This window comes from Rhinolophus ferrumequinum, chromosome 6, assembly GCF_004115265.2.
Source record: "Rhinolophus ferrumequinum isolate MPI-CBG mRhiFer1 chromosome 6, mRhiFer1_v1.p, whole genome shotgun sequence".
NCBI classification, from domain to species: domain Eukaryota; kingdom Metazoa; phylum Chordata; class Mammalia; order Chiroptera; family Rhinolophidae; genus Rhinolophus; species Rhinolophus ferrumequinum.
This window is the reverse complement of record NC_046289.1, coordinates 58,615,978-58,638,579: the sequence shown is the minus strand read 5'-3', so window position 1 is coordinate 58,638,579 and position 22,602 is coordinate 58,615,978. Positions and strand designations below refer to the sequence as shown.

The 22,602-nt window shown below is 40.7% G+C and overlaps 1 protein-coding gene across 2 annotated transcripts in view; it reads right to left on the bottom strand.

The window, feature by feature from the left end:
- Positions 1-2,255: 2,255 nt before the first annotated feature.
- The window catches only part of FBN1 (fibrillin 1), a 235,070-nt gene continuing 214,723 nt past the window's right edge, over positions 2,256-22,602 (bottom strand). Inside the window, exons 55-66 of one of the 2 annotated variants that reach the window (XM_033108279.1) lie at positions 22,179-22,301; positions 21,475-21,606; positions 19,397-19,522; positions 18,614-18,820; positions 16,892-17,017; positions 16,507-16,629; positions 13,669-13,785; positions 13,267-13,395; positions 12,377-12,496; positions 7,432-7,663; positions 4,765-4,939; positions 2,256-3,552 (exon numbers count right to left, since the gene is read on the bottom strand). In XM_033108279.1, the coding sequence (XP_032964170.1) occupies positions 3,163-3,552; positions 4,765-4,939; positions 7,432-7,663; positions 12,377-12,496; positions 13,267-13,395; positions 13,669-13,785; positions 16,507-16,629; positions 16,892-17,017; positions 18,614-18,820; positions 19,397-19,522; positions 21,475-21,606; positions 22,179-22,301 (2,000 nt within the window). In that variant the 3' untranslated portion in view covers positions 2,256-3,162. Of the gene's footprint in view, positions 3,553-4,764; positions 4,940-7,431; positions 7,664-12,376; positions 12,497-13,266; positions 13,396-13,668; positions 13,786-16,506; positions 16,630-16,891; positions 17,018-18,613; positions 18,821-18,929; positions 18,992-19,396; positions 19,523-21,474; positions 21,607-22,178; positions 22,302-22,602 lie in introns of those variants that run through there. The other variant, XM_033108280.1, reaches the window with a different exon arrangement.

Here is a 22,602-nt window from a genome sequence, read left to right as displayed (position 1 = left end):
AGACATTTGTGAGAATGTCAGAACCTTTCATTGAGACCCAATCCTGTAAGTGAAACCAGTCATGGATACACATGGAAATTTGCAAAATTAAATTCACAGCCTTCTTGTTTCTCTCTGATCCTAAACTCAGAAGAATATTGAGAATCCTTTCCTAACAATACATAATGTTAGGCTCACATTAGGTTACAAAAAGTTTAATGAAGTAAATTGGTTTGCTTTCTTTTCTTTTTTTAACCAAGTGTTATTTAAAATTGGCAAGGGGAAATAACTTTGACTTCAGCTATGTATTGGAAAACTGATCTTTCTCCCAGTAATAATCTTCTAGCATTTAAAAACAATATCCTAAACGATTTGATAATTACATTTTTAATATACCTCAAAGAACTAGAGTTAAAATCATAGTAAAGTACATTCTGTGGACAAAGCTAACTGTGATTTTAAAATTTCTAAGAGTTTATAGGTATATAACTTTTAAGTATACTAATATAGTACCAATCTAATTGTCCTTTATTTTGGCTCATCTAATTTACAAACATGATTTCTGCAGTTTAACAGTATTTGTAATGGCAATGTCCAAAGTAATTTTGGCTGAGTAAAGTGCTATTTGTTGAACAAAAATGTAGTTGTTTGTGCAAGTTTAACATTTCACAAGGCCAGCTGAGTTCATTTCAACCCTACTTACAAAATAATTATTGGCAAATGAAATGGGCTGGGGGATAGAGACAAGACGTTTTCAAGCTTCTGAGAGATTTACAAAAACCAAGTTCTTCAACCATTGAAAGTAAGATTGAGAGGCCACAGACAATTAAAAGGTACAGGTTTAAATGTTGGGATTAAAAGGGTTCCAACAAGAGAAATATTTACAATGGAACAATGAGGAAAATGTTTCATTACAGTCAGAAACATGGAAAATATGCTGTTGAAAATTGTTGGCTCTGAAATAAATAAAATCCAGACTGAGACTATTAAAAATATCAAAGCGATTTACTATGTGCCAACTCTAGTTTTTTTCTGTTGTTTGTTATAAAGAAAATCCATTATTGAATATAATGCAGTTCTGGTTAAATTATCAGACATTTTCCATATGCAAACTGTTGTTCACCATATGCTATATATTCTTCTCTAACAATTTTAGTACACTTCCATCAAGAACCATAGGCACAGAGTTAGAAGAAAATTTTGAGACATATTTTAACTTCCTAACCAAGATACAAATCCCTTCCAAAATAACCCTTCAAATCATCTCTGTTGAGCACCTATTATGAGCAAGATCTTTTTTGAATGGCAAAATAAAAGATAACAAAAAATACTTCAAGATGTTCACGGCCTGTTAGGTATAAGAAATCATCCTGGTCCACTGGCTGCCATTAAGCCTGGACCGAAACCCTCTAGCTAGTAGTGACAGGGAACTCACCACATTGCAAGGAAACCCATTCTCTCTGAAGGTAGCTCCAAACTAGGAAGGTGTGATAAACTGAGCTTGACACCAACTGACCCTGGTTTTTGTCTTCTGGAATATACCCACTCCTTCTTCTTCAGTTTAGTCCTTTGAAGATTTTGAGAGGACTTGTCTGTGTCCTCCTGTATAGTTTCTTTCATGCAGCAATCTCATTTCACCTTTATTTTCATTACCCTTTACTTCACTGGCCTTAGGGATTTTAAAAATCATCTCATATCAGTTGAGCTTAATTGTTAAATATTCAATATTGCATGTAAAAGTAAAACTGCATTTTCAAATTATGACATTCAGAAAACAAGAATTATAGCATTCAATTGGATTCAATTTGGAATTATCCCTTTGTAATTAGACTAGCACTGACTAACAACAGATGTTTAGGGGAAAAAGAAGGATGGAACACCTACGGCTTGCCAACACTGTGTGTATATTTGAGGGGAGGGGGCATGATAAATCTTTAATAATGAAATGCATGTGCTCTAAGACAATGACTAAACTTGATATTTTAAAGCACTTAAATCTAGTAGTTTAAAAGTCACTGGAGTAATTAGGTCATGTTTTAGAAATGATGCTACAATCTAAATTTCTTATTGGCGAGAAATAATGCTGCTGTCTTTAATTAATTATAAAACAAGGGATTGACTCAACTATGTTAAATTTTCTTCTAGTGGTTATACATTTGGCACCTTTAGAAGCTGTAACTAACAGACCCAGGGTAATTTAAATTCAGGAGACTTTATTTAGCCTCCAGAATCGCCCTTTCAATCCCACATCCATGCAAGAATACAAAGCCAAGGGGTACACTAAAAAAAGAAGAGACTGTTTTATTGTGACATTTATGACATGGACCCCTTGTGGACAAGAATGACCGAGGGTAATCTTGGAAGATTGCACAAGTGTGATGAAGGATGCACTGGTGATCCTCTGACTGCTGAGGCTGTTTCCTGGTCCGCCCAGACCTCCATGCACGTGCGGGCCAGTCACAGAAATTTCAATACCACTTGGTGTACACATTTAACAAGTCTTTGGTCTTAATAAGCACCATTACAAGCCCTCAGTTTAAGGGCATTATTATTCTAGTTTATAAATGTTTCAATGATAAAAAATAGCACGATTACAGTATACACACACTTAATTTACATGTAATGTATTATACTCATAACTGAGATAAGCTACTGAACTAACTTTGGTTGATTGAAATTAATGAAGTATTTGAGCTGAATACTTGCAATTTGGTTTCTAAGTTGTGTAAATATTACAGTGCATTTATGAATCTAGTTTGAGAATTTACTAGCACCAAATAGATATTAGAGATGGCCAACCTAGTACTTGTATTTGGAGAAGCAAAGTTTAAAATTTGAAAAAAATAGAACAGTCCATCAATTGAGAGCACATTCCTGTACATCTGTTAGAAGGATGGCATGTGAGTATGAATAGCCAACCCCCAATGGAAATACACATCCCAGTTTTCAAGAATCAACACATATGACAAGGTAGCTTAGCTACACATGAGAAGCCTGAGAAAGTGGTTGTTTTGAACTAGGGTAGTCACCTGTACCTTGCTTTTGTAATACAAGAATAGTGCTTATTTATAGAAATTTATGTGGTGAAAGGTTGTACCTATGATATGAAGATTCTGACTGGGGGGAAATTCAGTTCTACCTATCTATCTTTGTTTTTTAATTATTTGGTCTCTGGATGGTGAATTAATGAAGCAAAATCTGAATTTTCATCTTCAGATTATCACCCAGTTCACCACTGAGGTAGTCTTTGTCATATTTATCTTCTAGCTGATTGAGTTCTTTCTTTTTATAAAGTGGAGTACTACTGATGTGTAATGAATAGGTTCCAGCCACTGGCTTCTTCTTTGTGAAGTGGAGGTAGCTGATCCCTTCCTTTTGGTTGATTTTGAAGAAGCCATTTTCATTTCCAGATTCAATCAAGTATCTGTTGTGATTCGTCAGAGTTGTGAGGGCTGGAAGGAGTTCTAGGATTCGGACCTTGTTACTGATGTGGGAAATATTGAAAGCGAACATGGCTGTCTTGTCAACGTCCCAACTTGCAAGACTCACATTGGCTTCTATCTCGGGCTGATCCTGGAAAGGCACATGGCAATGTGTTAAAGAAAAAGTAAATATGCCACTTATTTTCCATATTAAAGAAAAAGTGACTCGACTCTCACATTCATACAACTTTCTTCTCATGTTGTATATATTATGTTGAAAAGGCATAGTCATAAAATGTTTTGTTTAAACCACAAACGTGTTAAGTTGGCACATATTTATAATACTAAAAAATACTAAACTTATGTCAAGATGTAAGTCCAATCACTTGTATTTGTAAGTCTTTTACCTCAGGTAGTCTCAGAGTGTGCTCCCTGGACCAGCAGCATCAGACCTGGGAATCTGCTGAATGCAAATTTTCGGTGCCACCTGAGGCCTACTGAATCAGAAACCCTGGGGATGTCTCCCAGAAATCCGTTCGAACAAGCCTTTGAGATGATTCAGATGCACACTCAGTTTGAGAACCAGTGTTGTAATAGATTATTTTCCCTCCAAAGACTTATCTCATTTCCCAAACCACAGCGGATGTGTTGCAGCGTGGATGCTAAGAAAGAACCAGTCTATTTCAATTTTGTTTACTGATGCAAAACCATTCCCTCTGAAGGACACACCTAGGAACCTACTTCCTGACTCTGATGATCTGCTAATATTCAATGCTTTTCACCTGGCTTCTTGCTTGCCTCTCTGGGACCAGATGTGCCGGATTCTCCGGGCCGAGAGCCAGAGGCCTGGGTGAATATCTGCGCATTTCTGAGTTGACGGAAAGGCTGCAGCAGCCATCGGCAAAGAAAACCAGGCTGCTTGAGCTCCATGTTGTTTTTGTCTAGAGTCCAAGTTCCCTCACACTCCACATGGCTCTTTTCAGGAGAGGAGCCTCTAGCTTTTAGAACTTGGCGGCCACATGTAGGGAGCACTATGTCACTTCACTATTCTGCCCACTTGCTGTCCTGGTTCTCAGACCTTGTCCTTTCAGCAGACTTTGGGTGGGTGTTTGACTTTCTTTTTGGCGAGACACAGGAAATGAGCAAATATATGAAAACCTTCGAATGGCCACTCCCTAAAAGCATCAAGAAACTCCAGAAAGCCCCACAGACTCTTATAAAATACAGCCCAGAGCTCAGAGAATGTCTGGATTTTCTCCCCAGGGAGACTGTGCTCACTTTGGAGCATCCTTGGAGGAAACCACAGGAATCTGGAAAGCCTTTGTGCAATAGGAGACATCGGGAGAAACCACTTCTGACCTACCTCAATGTTGGAGGCATCTGTTTCGTTGGCGCTTCTCCGTTTCCTGCCCCGTTTGGGGTAGCCGTTGATCTTACACTCGTAGCAAGCCTCTGGGGACAGAGAATTGTCATCCATTTCACTGCTGGCAGGTGGCTCTGGGCTTCCTCGGCCCATGCCCATTCCAGAAACACAGTGCCTGTGGTAGAAGGAGAACACAGACATTTTTCATGCGAAGTGGGCAATAAGGGAAATGGCGTGAGAGTTTTGGTGAAGCCTGGCCCCGCCTGGTGACATTCAGCCCTTGACGATTTGTCTATTGGATGAATAAGTGCCCGGTTCTGAGAAGCATACTGAAGTCCTCTGTGCTTGGCCTGTTAAGTTTATTGATTTCTTTCTCCTATCTTCAAGGCCCTCTTTTGAACACTGATTTGCCCTTTCATTCCCCAAACCCAATGTGGCAGGTGTTTTGCTATACTTATGCTAGGGGAGGGACATGGAGTGGAAACAAGAGAAGAACGGTGGGTAAGAGAGACCATGTGATTTAGGAGGTTAAATAAAAATGTCTTTTTTTTTCCTTCATGCAACAGGCTCCACAGGAGTGAGAAAGGCACAAGGCATCACTGTTCAATTCCTTACACTCTTCCCACTTAAGTGATACTATCACTGCCAGCCCTACTTTCACCATGCCACTCTCACCGGCCTTCGTAACTCCAGCTTCTGAGCAGTCCCTCCTATTATTTGACCTCTCACTTTGGCTGAAGCTACTGAAGACTCAAAGAAAGCTGTCGTTGACACCTGAGGTTGATGTAGAGATAAACTGCAACGCTATGCAATGTATAAAACACATGTATCAGAGCTTGCCCAACTGTGGGAAATTGTTTCAAGTCATTTAAAACCACTAGGGCCATTGGCTCTGACTCATGTGAGGCTGGACAAACAAACCCATGCCCAAGAGAGAACTAGTTCAGCTGTTTTTCTTTGCCTTTCAGTTATGAAAGCCAAGTTATAGACGGAGACTTGCATGTTTCACAAGTACCATGTTTTCTTATTCTGCTTACTATTTCATAGGCTGCTTGGAATGTATCTACTAGGCTCCCCTTTCAAAATATGTTGAAATATCCGAATGACTAAAAGAATCTTTATTTTGGGGTCTGGTCCACTCCAGTGATTCATAGCAAAGCCAAAACTGTTACAAATGGGTAGTTTTCTACTAATGGATCATAAGGTAGACCAAATAGTATTTATCTCTTTTTCTATTAGTTGGCCTACTCTTTCCAACTCATCTTCCTTTATGCCCTTAAGATTTAATATATAATTCCAATGAGCAGAATTTTTTTTGTATTTTCCAGAAATCTATGGGTTCCTACTATGTTCTGCCATCTTTCCAGAGCCCAATACATTTCCTCTCCTCTTCCTTTATCTTACAACATGAAATGTGTAGAAACAATAAAAATGGATGAAATGACAAATGTTCATCCTGTGTGTGTGTGTATACATTCACATGAAGATTAAATTATTGAAGGCAAATCCCCAATTTGCAGGCTTTGGTTCCTTTCTCAGAACTCCTTTCCAGTATTTTCGTATCTTTGGAATACCACTTACAAGAAGTGTGACTACAAAGCTCCACTGGCCAGAAGCCAGTGTGGAGTGTCACAATCTTTGCTGGGAAAAAGGTTCTGGCATTAAACTTACAAAGAATGAGTCTCTTGAGAGTCAGATACAAACATCTGGGAATTTGTGTCCTACGGCTGGCATTCTGTGTGCTTCCCATGAAACATTCTTTTACCTTCAAGTTGACAAAGACCCAAAATGAATTGCTTGACATTTGTGTCAAGAAATCAAAGACAACTAAATTCATAATTTGACAAATATGTGTATGTGTATGTTGTGGAATATGTAACTTTGTATGCGGGGCTGTATGTGTGAGTGGGAGTATATGTGTGTATGCATATTTAATGTCTGTGTGTTCCTAATTAAAAAGTTAAAATTTGAAACCCTTCACAGGACAGCCAAAACTAGAGAGACATCCAAGTCCAGATCAACTCAGCAGGGAAAACTTACCACCAAACTTTTAAAACACTGAGTAAAAGAAAAATAGGTTTTCCCTGTCCCGACTCTCACACATACAAGTATTTTACCTGGAAAACATACTTATTTTAACTCTCATTTTAATGCTCTTTTGGTAATTTTTAGGGTAAATTTAAGTCTGAAATGTAAAATATACTTTAAAACCATAGAGGACCTCACAAAAAGGTATCTTTTTGATTTATCCTAACAGAGTTGGACAAGACGGCATTTTAAGTCAAGATGGCATCCTGCTTGCCCAAGACTCAGGGTGAAGCAGCAACGTGCAGCGGGAGCCCAGGTCTGCCAGGGGTCAATCTCCCTATTTCCTCAGAAATGAATCACTTTCCAAGAAAATGTGAAGATCAAGAGAATGAGCTAGAGAAGACACACACTGAGGCGTTTACAACGTAGTTTCATTATTTTGTTTGCCATTCTATGAATTTCCAGAAATTTAGATGTCTCCTTTCAAATAAAAATCCTCTGCAGAGCTACCTGGAATAAACTCAAGGATTATAAAGAGTCTGGTTCCCTTTACGAGGCTAGGTCGTTTTGAGTTGAATATACTTATTCATATTATGAAAGAGAGAGTCTCCCAGCAGGCCCATGGATGGCAGTGCTTACCCTTGGCCAATTCGGAAGTAACCCGGTGGACAGCCGCACAGATAGCCGCCCTCAGTATTGGAACAGCCATAGCTGCAGGGGGCCTGTGAAGAGCCACATTCGTTGATGTCTTGGCATCCTCCACTGAACTGCTCGTACTGGAAGCCGGCGGGGCACATGCACTTGTAGCTCCCCAGGGTGTTGTGACAGGAAGCTCCCCCACAAATGTGAGCACTGAGGCATTCGTTTTCATCTGCAGGGGGAACCAGAAGACAAGGTAAATGTGATACCGGCCAGAGGTTTCTATTCAGGAGTCTGCGTCAGGCCACTGGCTGCTGGCTGGCTGGCCCTTGGCTAGGCGCAGAGGAAGGTGAGGCAGGTTGAGGTGGGTGGGATGAGACGAGGACCAGGAGAGAAAGATACGGAAACAGATGTGGCTTTTGCTATGTGGTGAGCAAATGTGGTCGATGAGTCCACTGTACCACGCTGAGCGAATTAGAGGCTGGCATCTGAGGCCAGAAAGACTCCAGTTCTCACCTGAAGCCAACACTAGTATGTTGTGTTCCACACAAGCACCCCATGAACATGGGGCTAGTTCATAGCTAAGATTCAGGGCTCAGGGTGAGAGGGAAGGAATCAGGCAGTTCTCTGTGCAATGGGACGACTATCTCCAAAGCAAAGACCAACCATATTCCTGGAGGTTGCTTTCTTAGTCCTCCTTTTTCAGGATGTGTGGGGCTGGCAAAGACTGACATCCTGCAGGAAATGTCTGCCCCACTTGGACTTCCTTTTCAAAAATCTGCAAAAGCCCCCGGTGCTTGTCCTGGGGATGAATAGTGCCTTCTGGTATGTCTGCTCCCATCTCTGAATGGGCCCCCTTATCCATCCAAACCAGTCTCCCGCCCAGAGAGTTTGGGCCGTGTTGAAAGCTAAGTATGGCTGGAAGAGATTCGTGCAAACTTCGTGAACAATAATTCTGGAAAACCCACAAGAGAGACAGATGCTGCAGACCGGCTACCCACAGGGACCTGCCAAGTCTGATAGTAATAAACAGGGGGGAAAAAGTTGAACTTTTAAAAATCAACCCAAAGGGAGAAAACACCAAGTTTCTCATTATATCTAATTTACATACTTGTAAAATCTCCAGTATATTTTTGTAGACCTGCCTTTGTAGGGCAGGTTGGAAGCTTGTTCGCAGGACGTTACTTAATTGCTGCAGCCCATTTTCAGGCATATGTTCATTTTGAATGCCGGTAGATTGGCCTTCTCTTCACATTAGCAAATACTTACTTCCAATAGAAGGGAGGAGGAGGGAGAAGGTAATTAAAATTTTTAGACACCTACTAGCTGACAGATAGGATACTAGGAGCATCACATTCAGTTATTCAACCTTCTTAACAATCGCGGGAGGTAGGTGTTATACTACCTGTTTTACAGATGAAGAAAGCGAGGCTGAGAAAACCCCTCTGCGATGTCCCAGCAGCAGCTGCAGTAGGGCACATACACACATCCAGGACTGTCTGACTGCAAAGCCACCTGCTTTCCGCTGTACCACAATGTCTCTCAACACACTTGCCTCCTTTTAAACGAGTACTTCCTTTCTCCTTTAATTAGTGTTACCTTATTTGCTACGTATGGAAAACTTTAATTCTTAGAAAGATCTTTTCATTCATTTATAAAGACAAAATGGTTTCTAAGAAAATATCTGTTTTTTAAATTAGGGAAACAAGTGGGTAAAAATGCTTGGGGAAGGGTGTTTGCATATATAGAAAAGCCTCCCTTCCTACCTCTCTCCTTCCCTCCCTCCCTCCTTTCCTTCCTACCTTCTCCCTTCCTTCTTTCCCTCCGGCTCCCTCCCTCCTTTCCTATGTGTGTTTACAAGGAGAAGAAGTAGATACACAATAAGGAAGCCATTCACTGAGCTGACTGCTATGGCTTAGTGCCTAGTTCGGAGTCTGTTTGAGGATCTTTTATATCCAAGGACTCTCAAGTACCCACCCAAAGTCACTTAGGCTCCAGGGTTCCTAGAACAAAACTAACTAAATATCGCCTGTGTTCTTTTCCCTGTATTGTAAATTAGAGATGAGGTATGCCATGGAGACCAGTGGATACGGTGGGCACCAAAGAATGAATGAATGAAGAATCAAGGGTGTTTACTTTGGTGGAGAGAATATCCCCAGGCTGGATATTTTCTCCTTGCCCCTCCATGTCCATCTCCAGACTGCCCACCTGCTCTCTATTCCTGTCCCTGTCCTGTGCTTTTCCTAGGGCTCCGTCAAGTGTTTCCTGCTGGAACTCTGACTGATAAACTTCTAAGGCATGGATATTTGTAGGAAAAGACCAGTCAAGATCTAGAGCTTAGATGTATTCTGTTTTGTTCTAAGGGGCAGAAATAGGACCGATGATAAAAAGTTCAAAGGAGGAAAAGTTCATTCTCTATGAAAAAGACATTTCTAAGAATTAATGTTTTCTATGTGTAGATTGGCCTCTCTTAGAAAGTGAGTGCCCTTCAAGGTGATATCCGAGTGAAACTTGGATGGCTAGGGAGGTTGAAAGGATTTATATATTATAAGTAAGGTCAGACTAGATAATCTCTAAGGTTCTTTTTAACTTTGAACATCTATGTGAGTTACTATAAATATCTATTCCAGTCAATAACTCTCCCTCTCCCCTTTCACATTCTTTTCTATTTTATTTTACTTTTTTTCCTCCCTGAGAATCTAATAAAGTTTAAATTAAACTTGCTTATCTGGGTTGGAGAGGTGGGGTAGAGTGGAGCATGAATTAAGATAAGAAATTGGCAAATGTTCAATGTTTACAGCTTGAAAATACTCTGTGCACTTACTCTTTTTAATCAATATGCAAACACCACAATTTAACATGTTTTGTACTTTTCCTGACCTTTTTCATCCTGTATACCCTGGTGCAAGTGGTTCCACAAGAATTTTTCTACACTCCAAAATCTTTAATTCTTTCAGTTAGTACTTAAAAGTGGTGAGGGTTTTTTTCTTTCTATAAAAAGAGACAATTCTAATTTTATTGAAACACCTTGGAATATCCAAAAAGTACTCAGAAAAGCAGATTGAAAGTTGCCCACTCTGACCTCTAAAATCAAAAGTTTTGGTCTTTGGCTTGCATAGTGTATGTTAGTTGTGGTGTTAAGGGAGAACCACTAGGAGAATTCCAAAATGTAGAATGGGCATTTACTAATTTTCTTTAGGTCAAAAAGGGTCAACTCCAACCGTAAGCTGGAAGTTTGATATTTCTTAGAAAGCAATGAAATCCAGTCGCCCCTGACCCCAAACCCATCCATCTTCTGAGAGGAAACTTAAGGCTGCCTAGGAGTGAGGATCCAGGCAGGGGTCACCCAAGAGATCTGCCCTGTTCTGCACTGCTCTAGGGAAGCCATTCTGGCCCAAGGCAACACTCATTCTGGATAACTGTAATTCTCAAGAATTATGAGCCCAATTTGGACTGGTATGTTTTGGGCACCAGCCTCCCCAAACCTCATGTTGCTTCTTAATTGACTTATTGTTCTATAACTCCCAGCCAGGAGATGACCTTCATGGGGACCAAATAGACTGTCCAGGCAACTAGGGTATGACCTGGCCATCTCTACTCTCCCCGGATGGAAGGCAAGGAGAGAAAGGTAAGTGCAGGAATGGCAGACCTCACCTGCTTATCCTTTACCCCACAGCTCCAATTTCATTCAAGGAATCAACATAATAAGGGCCAACAGGCTTTTACATACTGGGTATTGAATAAACAAAGCTCACTCTGGAAGTTCTGTGAACAATGTCAGAAACTGGTGATTAAAACCCAAGACCTCTGAGCTGATAATGAACAAAGGCATTTTTATTAAAACCAGACAGCTGATCAGCAAGACATACAGTCTAAACTCCTCTGGCACTGGCGTTATTTTAGCCAATCCTCCTCACTTCTGCAAAACTGTGCCTTGTAAGTAATCAAACCAGATGACAGAGACACAATTTTGATGAATGAAAACACACCAGATGTGTCTTCACTCAGAGTTAAGTGAAACATCTCAACGCAGAGTAGCCCGCCCACAGGACACAGGAATTCTCTGCATTTTTGCTAAGGAGGGCTCTGTATCCAAGAGTGACAGCGAGAACAGGTCACCCAAGCACCACGTGTGCTCTGTAGATACTTTCTGAGTGGAAAAGACATGTGATGGTGATGCTTGAAAGGCAACCCTAAATTAGGAAGTTAAAAGCCTTGGGTTCTAGTTCCAGGAATGTCACAAAAGAACTGGTAAGGACAGATTTCCTTTCCTCCCTGGGTTTCTGGGTCCTCAACAGTAAAACAAAGAACTTGGGCTGTTAGATGGATCTGGGGTCCCTCTAAACTCGAAATGTTTGGATTCTCTGATGTGCATTAAGAGCTACTTTCCCATGACACTGTGGACTCAAAAATGATATAATTTCAATTTAATGAGAGAGTCTGTGGGTCTCTTTAATTTTTGAAAGAATTTAGCAATCCTGAAAAAATTTGGTGTGTCTGCTGCTTGCCCTCTGCCTCAAACACGTGTACAGCTGCATGGAACCACTTTTGCACCTTCAGGCCCAAAGTCACCCATATTAGTCTCTGGCTGGCTGCTATTTTTCAGTCAGAAGTAGGATTTTTGTTAGCTCCTGATGTGAATAGAAGTCAAGTGTGGGCCGATGACCAGCTATGTGACAGAAGGGCAGGGTGAGACTGGGCGTCAATACATTGAATTAAAAAAATTCATTTCAAATGCCCTCCAAAGGACCCTGTATCATTATTTTTGTCTCGTTTTGCTATTTTGCAAAGGTGATACCTCCTTCCTGGTTTCACCCAGGTTAGGGCAATTTTAAATGAGTATTTGTTGCTGCAGTGACAAGTTCAAGTTTTCAGGAAGAAAGTGGCATTCTGACTCCAGAAGTTTATAGCAATTCCATCTTGCTAACAAGAAAAAACTACTTGCCAACACACTGGTTCCACTGGTAATGCTGGAGATAGCCTTGGGGACAGCTGCACCTGTAGCCCCCGATGATGTTCTGGCAGCCGTGCTGGCAGCGATGGTTTCCTTCACACTCATCCACATCTGGAAAAGAAGGTAGAGTCATCTGGAAGCCACATCGCCACTTGGGTCAGAGGCGTCCTCTGATGCAATGTTTACATGTATATTAAAGTGAAAGGCAATTTTAATAAGAAATCTGACCCCTGAAAAATTATTCTACCACCCCAGACTTCAAGAATATCTACTCTGGAGGTTTTGCTAAGTCCAAGGAGAAAAACATTCAGATATCCCTGGTAAAGTCTAAAAATGATGAAGAAATTAATGCGAAGCACAAGAGCTCTCTTGTGGGTTAGCTGTGCAAATTATCTGTATTTGCTGATTTGTGCCCGAATTAGAAACCAAAAAATGTCAGTACAAAAATAAAATCCTAAAAAAATTCAAACTTTTAATCATATATTATCAGAAGACTTATACTTTATATATTTAATCCACATGGCAGGGGTTGGGGGCGGATCTTTTATTACTCTAAATCCAAAGACCAGAAAATTGATGAATCGAATTCAGGAATCTAGCTATTTTTCTTGACTGGGTCATTCCTTATTAGATTAGTTACTGAGGAGAAAAAGCCCTGATATACCTAGGAAAGGTATGTGTTATAAACACAATAAAGCATGAGACAAAAGATGGCTATCTAAAATATGGAACCTGTGCAAACCAGGCAAAACATTGTCTGTCTTCAGCTGGATTTTCCCCCTGCCTGTGCTCAGCTATGATATCACAGAGGGCAACGCAGAAGGTACTGATAATCGCACAGGCCATCTCACAAGGACTCACCAGCTGTGGGCCCTACCCACCTTCACAACTGGCACCACTCTGATCAAGGGAGAATCCACGCTGGCATTCACAGGTGAAGCTTCCAGGAGTATTCTGGCAAATGCCCTTAGACCCACACAGGTTGATATCAGAGGTGCATTCATTGTTATCTATAAGACACAGTGGGGGTCAAGAGGGGGTTACATTTCCTCGAAGCTCTCTTTGTGTTGCTTAAAGGGAAGAGAGAGGGGGTGATTTGCTTAGAAAAGACCAACTAAGGCCAATGACTTTTCACGTATATGTGTGCACATGCCCACACACACATACATGTGCTCCTATATTTTTCTGAGTTTGTCTTCTGACTCCAACAGCAGAAGAGCTAACAAACAATCCCTTAAAGAAATAGTTACATCCCATGGAGGGTTTTTCCCTCTCCCACTTACCAATGCAGGCAGTGTGGTGTTGGGTAAATCCCGGAGGACATTTACATGCGAAGCTGCCAATGGTGTTGACACACAGGAACTGGCAGTTGTGTTGCTTAGTTGCACACTCATCAAGATCTGTAGGAAAATGCAAGAAGGGCATTGCGGTCAAGCTGGCTTCCACAGGTACCCTAGGAAGCAGCTCTGAGTTTGCATGTCTATGTCTCAAATGACCCCGGCCAGAACAGAGCCAGAACAGATGGCTAGGAGGCACCCAGAAGATAAGGCTTCAAAAAATAGAATGTGGTCTCAATTTAGATGAAATAATGTAGCTCTTTGGGAGATCCAAGGAAAATCCAATTCCCTTTAGTTAGAGGAATGCAGGAATCCCTCAACAAAAAAATTTCAGATAAATTTTAAACAAATTATAAAATAAAGACTAGGGATTCTCAAAAATTTCCAGAGCATGAAAAAGATCTACTTAAGTTGAAATATAAAAAGAAACGCTGAGGCTGGAAATTTGTTCACTTAGTTCTTTTCTGTTTGCTGTTTTCATTCTGCTCAAATGAGGTAGTCAACCAAACCAAACCAAACCAAACCAAACTGACTTCTTTGTTTAGAGATTCTCCTTTGGATAAAATTAAATTGAGCAATCAGGAAGGAAAAAAAGGAAAGAAAAACTCATTCTGATAAGCCAACTGCACTTTCAAAAACTGCCTACAGTATTTATCCAGCATTATTTCCCACGTCTCAGTAAAATCCTCCTCTTTGACCAGGGCTCTTTCCTCATTGCCAGAACTTCAAGGCTCTTTCTCAACTCCATTGCTATTAATAACATCAAGAGATACAAAATGTGTTCCAGCTTTTAGCTGAATTTTAATTTAAAAAAATCGCTGTGAATTCAGGAATCCTTCCCTCCCTCCCTCCCTCTTTTCCTTCCTTCCTCCCTCCCAGCCCCCTCCTTGTGATCTTTTATCACTGCACACAAGGCTGTGCTTGGAACTGCAGACCAGTGCCAGCTCCAGGCTACAGTAATACCTGAAGTGGACCTAAACTGAAAAGACTCCCCCATGTTTCTCCCTGTGTTGACATCTCTTAAAATGGAGCCAATCCTGTGCCTTTCCACTGCTGGGGGCGGGGATTCTCTTTCTGCTTTTCTGGTTTCTGCATTATTGACAGCTGTATGTCTTTTGCCAACAGGGTGGCCTCCCCTGTTGACCCAAGGAGCCTGACTAGAACATCATCACACGCTTGCTGAAGCTCACCTGCAAACAGGTGAGGGAAACAACAAAGCAATTTCTTACAACACTGTTATAATGATGACACATTCAGAACAGCATTTGCTGCTCTCACCTCCAAAAACGTCTTTTCTCCCCGTCTCTCCTCATATCTGAATCCTACCCATCTCTCGGGGAAGTTCTGCTCCCACATTTCCACTGGGGCCATCCTTCTAGCCTCTTTCCTTTCAATGTCAACAGTAAACGCATTTTGATATTTAGTCATATATGCCAACTATGTGTAAGAATTTAGACCTTACAAGAAAAATAGGAGAAAGGGACTTATAAGTGGATCTGTAAAAATCAGACTGCTGCTTTTTGCATTCCTAAAACCATAAAGCGAGTATTACTGATGCTTTTAATACTTTGTGAAAAAACATAATTACTACTATACATTTAATTTTTCTTTTTCATCTCTTAATTGCTAGAAATTTTTGAGGATTTTCTGCCCCCATAGGTTAGAAAAGTGCAATAAATATGTTTTGCTTGTTATTCAGAGAATTTTTCCCCCTGAATTTGGTTCTTCATTTACATGAATAGGTTTATGGCTCTGAGTTTTAACCTCACACTGCCCAGACTCACTGTGAACCACAGATGTAGAATAAGTTCTATGTTTTAGAAAAACAAAGCAATAAGCAACTCTTCATTTAAGATAGGCAGAATTATTGAGTAGGTCTCTCAACTTCTTGCCCTCAGATAACAGGATTATGTAAAATTTGTGCTGCACAGGAAAACCTCATGTCATTTTCCATGATATCATCCTGTATTACCAGCCTCCTAACTCTCCCCGTTCTAGTAGACACAGGGAAGGGGCTGAGGGCCCTACTTCTCTCTGCTCTAACTCTTGTTCTGCCATCTGGTCTACCTTCTCCAAATCCCTCATTTTTCAAATCATCCTTAAGTGTGACTCACTTGTGCTATTCACTCAGTATATGACGTTCTCATTGTTGAGGAAGATGTTTACAAGAGTAAGTTTATACCGACAGAATTTTGCAAAGGATAACTTTTGGTTGATGTGGGATTTCTGCATAGACTTGTGTTGTTTCTTAATCCTTTGTGATATTTATGCCTCAGATATTTATGTCTCCTGGAGGGAGGGCAGGAATGGCCCTATTTTGCAGAAGTAAGAAGACAAAGTGCTTACTTCATTAGGCACAATGTCCTCTAGGATCATGGCACTGATTAGTCTGAAGCTGGACTCTGCTAGAGACATAGGCTATAAAATTGTTGAACATATTGACTCATAAATGCAATAAATAGAAAGCAAAAAGGAGGTAGTCAATTAGGGATCCACCCCACTGAGCCTTGTAGAACTGGTCCTGAGACCCTCAGGGATGGCCCCCATGAATGCCCAGGAAGCGGACAGTGAGGATGGCTGCTGCCACTGGGCCTCGGCCATCTCTCTGGCCTCAGCGTCCTTCCCTCCAGCATAGGGCGGCCTCATGGAGGCACCAACCCCAGGGAAGCACCTCTTGCCTGCGGAGAGCATCTCTCAGCTTGCCTATGGATCCTTCAAAGGTACAAGAAACGCAACCATGTTCCCAGGAGGCAGCTGAGTGGCTGAAGTCTCATTCTACTTTACCTTTACAGCTCCTTCCATCCTCCTGCAGAATGTAGCCTTTTGGGCACGAACACTGGTAACTCCCTTCTGTGTTTTTACAGATAAAATTGCAGGGCTTGGGAGCCTGGTTGCATTCATTCAGATCTATAAGCAAAGAGATACAGTGTGACTGCCCATCTGAAAAGATGCCTAATGCTCAATCCCCACAGGTCTAACAAAGAATTTTAGTTTTGAGAAAAGAAAAAGTAAACTCTGTGTAGTCTTTGATCATTGTCTTACGTTTTCTTATGAAATTACATAAGCTTTTTCAATTTTTTTTTTTTTTTAGTTTGAGGATTTTATTTTATTTGTTTCTGTAATCTACTATTTCCACTCAGGAGTAAACCATTAGAGATAGAGTACTTACCTATACAGGCAGTCCCAGTTATATCTGGAGTGTAGCCAGTTTTACAAATGCAGTGATATGATCCCCTGTCATTGATACATTCTCCATTTCGGCAAACATCATGAATAACCTTGCACTCATCAATATCTGTAATTTAACAAATAGAAATTAATATAAGAAAGAAATAGATATTAATATGCAGGGGTCACTTGAGTGTAAATACTAATAAGCTATGTTACTATTATATATTATGGACCTAAGAAATTAAATCAAAGGGATGACAGCATAAATTTTATATGTAATCGTAACTATATTGAAAGGCAAAGAATAAGTTTATCAGACTATAGTGGTAAACTAATCAAGCTAGGGGAAAACTTTAGAAATAACTGCCCTTCTAAATTTATACTGTTTTTCTCCTCTGAGTCCATAGACCAACCACCTCAGCTTAGAGGTATTTAGCTTCTTGAGCCATCTCATGCCATCAAGCTTGCCTCCTGCTGACATCCCATCAATGAATCACAGCAGTGGATCCATTTGACAAAGAAATCTCATTTTTTTCTATTATAATATCGCATGTCCAAAATAAGCAGGATAGTTTTTTCTCTCCTATTCTTTTTTATTGTGTTTAAAGTTAATCCTAAAAAATATCAAATTGCCTAATATTGGGGAAATTGGACCAAACCTCCCTCCTTTGGTGAGAGAGGCACCGAGGCTCCGGGGTGGATTGCTAGGCTGGGTTTGCACAGCCTGCTAAGGAACAGAGAGCCTTACTCATAGCTCCACCCAGGGAGAAAGGTTCGATCAGGAGGCACCATTGAGCATTGAAGCCACCGTCCTCCCCACTTGCTCCATTTGTCTCCTTACTGCTGGGTGGGGTGCCAATACCAAGTGAGTTCTTAGCCTTTGATTACCAAATCACCCTTTTATGCCCCGAGCTGATATTTTTCCTGATTTTTGTTCAAGTTTACTCTGAAATGCAATTCAGTATACCCTCACTGATCTCAAGAAATGAGCCTTTCCCATCACCTCATTTTCACATCCTACAATGTGTTTTGGCTGTCTCATCTCATCTATCTAGTTCTACCTTTTACCGCATCCAGTTCTGTTATTCTGCCTTTAGCCACATCTTTCTAACATGAACACAAATCCTACTTAATCTCCTTCTTCCCTTTTTTCTTCCAATCCCTCCCAGGGAACTCGAAATCTCTCTCTCCTGTCTCTTTTATGAAACTAAAAGAATTGCAGTTACTGTTGACAGGCCTGAAAGTCTTCTTCAGAGCTGCTCTGGTCACCTTGACAGCTTCCTCATCCCTCTCAGGTGAAAGCAGCTTGTATTTTCCCAGAGGCAATTGTGTTATTTGAATATCAGCATTGTTTATATTTCTTTCATGCAGTATATTTTAGTCAATTTTAAGAGCTAAGTACATATTGGTGTACTAATTTCGGAATTCAGTGATGTTTATCTAAAAATCGTATTCTGAGTAACCAATAACACAATAAACCTCTGTTTAAGAGGTTGAGAACTCCTTGTAATGCCGAGGCAGGGACCCAAGCACACACAACTGAATCAGGTGGACCAAGGACACTTTGGCAACATGGCCTTGAATATCTAAAACATCATAATGAAGAATTTTTGTTGACCTCAACTATGCTACTCAACGTAGGTCCATAGTGTAGATTCCATATTCTCATCTGTTTTTCATAACACAAATTCCCTGCAAGTTTTTGGGTTGAATGAAGTACCTGCTCCATTGGTCATAAATCCGCGGCCATGAGGGCAGAGTTTTTTGAAAGCCACAGTATCCTGGAAAGGACAGATCTCACAGTGGGGACCCCAGCCTCTCCCTCCGTCACAGCAGCATTCAGACTTGGTGACAGGGTTCCTGTTGCTTGAGCCAATCTGACACATGTTTTGGAGCACCTCTGTGAAGCAGTATCCTTCCCGGTTGTCTGAAAGGAACATCGTATGAAAAAGAGGATTTTAGGAAATTTTATGAGTATATCAAGGTATCAAAAATTTGGTCAGAATAGGAAACCCAAAAGGGATGTAACACTTTACCCTGGGTGAGAAGGAGCGAGAAGGGAAAGCTGGAAACTGCAGTGAGAGAGAAAAGATGACATCTGAGGGAACAAATAAGAAATTCAGTAAGTAAGCAGAAAGGCATTGGTCTAGACAAGGTTACAACTCTATCTGCTCCCAGAACTATGGGGGGATAATCATGTGAGAGAGAGAGAGAGAAGCAGAGAAACACATGGTAACATCCTGAGCACCAAGTGATTAAAAAGGCTGCTGAGAAAGAAATTCCACACAAGTGATTCAGTGATACAATTAGCAAAGGAAGAATTTCACTGCAGGGTGTGCTAAGCCCAATGGACAATCAACCATTGAGTCATCTCCAAAATATGAACATTTGTAACCTTTCCTCAAATTCTGACAATCTCTATTATTTGAAATAAGAGCTCTGGGTTTGAAGCATCCCAGTGTGGAGGCTGGGGTTACAAAAGCATCCTGCCGTATGTACTCACCAAGGCACTCATCCTGGGTGGGGCTGGCTGTGAACCCATCATTGCACTCACAAGTGTAGCTTCCCCGAGTGTTGAGGCAGCGCCCATTCTCACAGATCCCCGGCTTGGTCTGACATTCATTTTCATCTATGTGGTTCCATTGAAGGACCAAAAACAAAAGAAATCATCTGACCACTTTGTACAAGCATGGAGCTTTTTCTTTCTTTCTTTTTTTAAAAGTTTAGTTTGTGAATAGGTAACCTATTCACCTGGTTTTAAATTCTAAAGGTACCAAAGCGTAGTCAGCCAAAGTCCCTGTTTCTCCCCATCCCCCAACCACCACTCCCTTCCAGGGAGGCAACCATGCTACTGCCAGCTTCCAATGTATCCTCTCAGAGTTAATTATGCACATACAAATGAATACATACATATTTGTGTGTACATTTTAAAAACATAATCAATAGCATTTTTATATTTTTAAATATAGATGATAGCATTTTATGCACACTTAGAATTTTTCACTTAATAAAATTTAAAACTTTCCGTATCTGTACATAAAAGGATTCCCAAAGGATTACTTCAAGTGAAGGAAAACAAAATTTAAGATCAACATATGACAGAAATACTACAATACTTCATCGGAATAATGTCTGCGATAATTTTAACCTAAGGGAGTTTGTCTAAACTAATCTTCCGATTCACTATAGATTATGTTTACTGTAATACTTCAGCAATATTATTAAGAAACAATAAATCACACCTCAGTCTCTCAGATCAAAAAAAAAAAAAGAAAGCATTAAAGGAGCTGGAGATTTTTAGACTTATCTGATGATTACTTAGAAACATCATAAATAACTTGCATTGGTGCATCCCATTGAGATTAGTTCCACCCCTGAGGCAGAGATCTCATGAAGAGAGAAGAGAGTTGGAGGGGGTGATATGTAAAGAGTGTTAAAACAGGTAAAAAAAAATTCCAATGCCCAAACCAATGAAGTCAGAATATCTGGGGTGGAACCTGAGCTTCCCCAAGAGATTCCAACGTATAGCTGAGGTTCGGAACCACGGATCCCATAAGACTCAGCGTGTGATCATTAATCCACATACTTTTTCTTTGCTTTTATAGTCTGCTCTTTAATGGCTGTTTAATTCAATATCTTACAGAGTAAAGGGACAGTGAGTTTCTTAAGCTTCTTCACTGACAACATAAAATAAATGTTTTCTAATGTCACTGATAATTAAAAAGGAAAAGAATGCATATGGAAATTTTTGAATAATTTCTCCTGTATTTATTATCTAAAGCAGAGGTGAGGAAACTTCTTCTGTAAGTAATAGTAGTACTATAGTACTCTGGATAATATATAGTAAATGTTTTAGGCTTTGCAGGCCATATGGTCTCTGTTGCAACTACTCTACTCTGCTGTGCCACTGTGGCATGAAAGCAGACATGGACAATATGTAAACGAATGGTTATAGGTATGTTCCCATACAACTCTATTTATAAAAACAGATGGTAGGCTGGGTTTGATCCTCAGGCTGTGGTTTGCCAACCCTTGGTCTAAAGTTGTGGTTTTCAATGCTGGATCCACATTAGAATAACTTAGGGGGTTTAAAATATCATTGTCTGGGCCTCACTCTTGACAAGACCAGATTCCGTGGAGTTAGATGCCACTAGTCTAGTGCTATTCCTGGTTCAGAGGGACCTGACATCAGTACTCAATGTCGGGGTGCTAGTAGCAAAGTTGGGTCAATGGGGAAGCATTCCAACGTGGTGGAGCAAACTGATCCCAAAACAACACAGGAGTATAAAAAAGTGAAGGAAGGCAATAGAGAAAACACATGATGTTTCAATCCTGGCAGCAAAATGGGCTGAGAGAGTAGGCAGAACCCAGCTTGGAGGGAGAGAAGGACAGTGCTGGTGGAATTCATAGAAAATGAAGAAGCAAGGGGACCACTAAGGAAAGTTGTGACATGAGGTTAAGAGAGGCAAAATGGCTCTGGCCAAGAAGAACACAATGGCCCTAAGGACTCAGAGCCCAAGACCCTTTCGTCCTTTGTCACTGCCGACTCACTCAAAGCTCCCTCTGCAGGGATTCTCTTACCTACGCAGCCTTCTCCATCAGGTGTCCGCTGATAGCCTGGTCCGCAGATGCATATGTATGTACCAATGAGGTTCTTGCATTCCATTTGTTTTTCAGCACAGTCGTGTTTCCCCTCTTCACACTCATCCTCATCTGGAAAGAATGTGCAACCACAAATTTATTTTAAAAAGCTGCATTAATTACCTGCCTTTAAAACATAAAATGACATTAAGTAACCTATTTCCTTGTGCATTGTCGGGCGCTGGCCGGCTAAGCATGAAGAGCCTTCTAACCACCTTTGAACTTGATGAAGAAATTGCTCCCTAATTAACTGGTAGCCTCTTCAAAAGCAGGAAGCATATTTCTCGTTCTTTCTGGTGAATTGAATATTTCTGCCTCAATGTCTTCATACTGAACTTCTTGAATGTGGGGAAATGTCTTCTTTTCTTTATATCTTCACATTTGCAGAATGGCTGGCATGCCATGGCAGAGTGAATTATTATAAAAGAGATCTGCAGTGCAGCCCTCGGCTCAGCTGGATGATGCCTCAAGCTACAATTTATGAGGAAAAGTAGCAGTGATAACCCATATAATGGCTATGGACTATAGCAGTGTTCCCCAATTCCCAGCCCTTGTCCATTACTGGAAACTTTGGAGGGACATCTCCCATCATAGATAGTGTGAGAGCTCCTTAGCTTAGATAACCTTGAACACAGATGTCTTACCTTTGCACATCCTCCTGTCTTCTCTCAAAACATATCCAGCAGGACATTTGCATTCATATGACCCATAAGTGTTCACACATCGGAAGGCACAGAGCAGAGGATTCTGGGCACACTCGTTTATATCTGCAGCAGAAGACAGTGAGAAAATAATGGATCATGGATATAAAACCAAAACAAGAAATATACTTTTACCAAAGCTTGAAACGCTTTATTCTTATAAACAGGCATGGACCAATTAGTTTCTGGTTTTCAGGGAATTATAAAATGAGTTGGTTATTTTATAATTGGCATAAGTAGGGTGACCACGCATCCTGATTCTCCCAGCACAGTCCCAGTTTATGCTTGTTGTACTTATGTAATTATGAATGGTTATTTAGGTGAATGAGAAATGATAGGTCACCCTATATAAAGGGGGCTTTCCTAA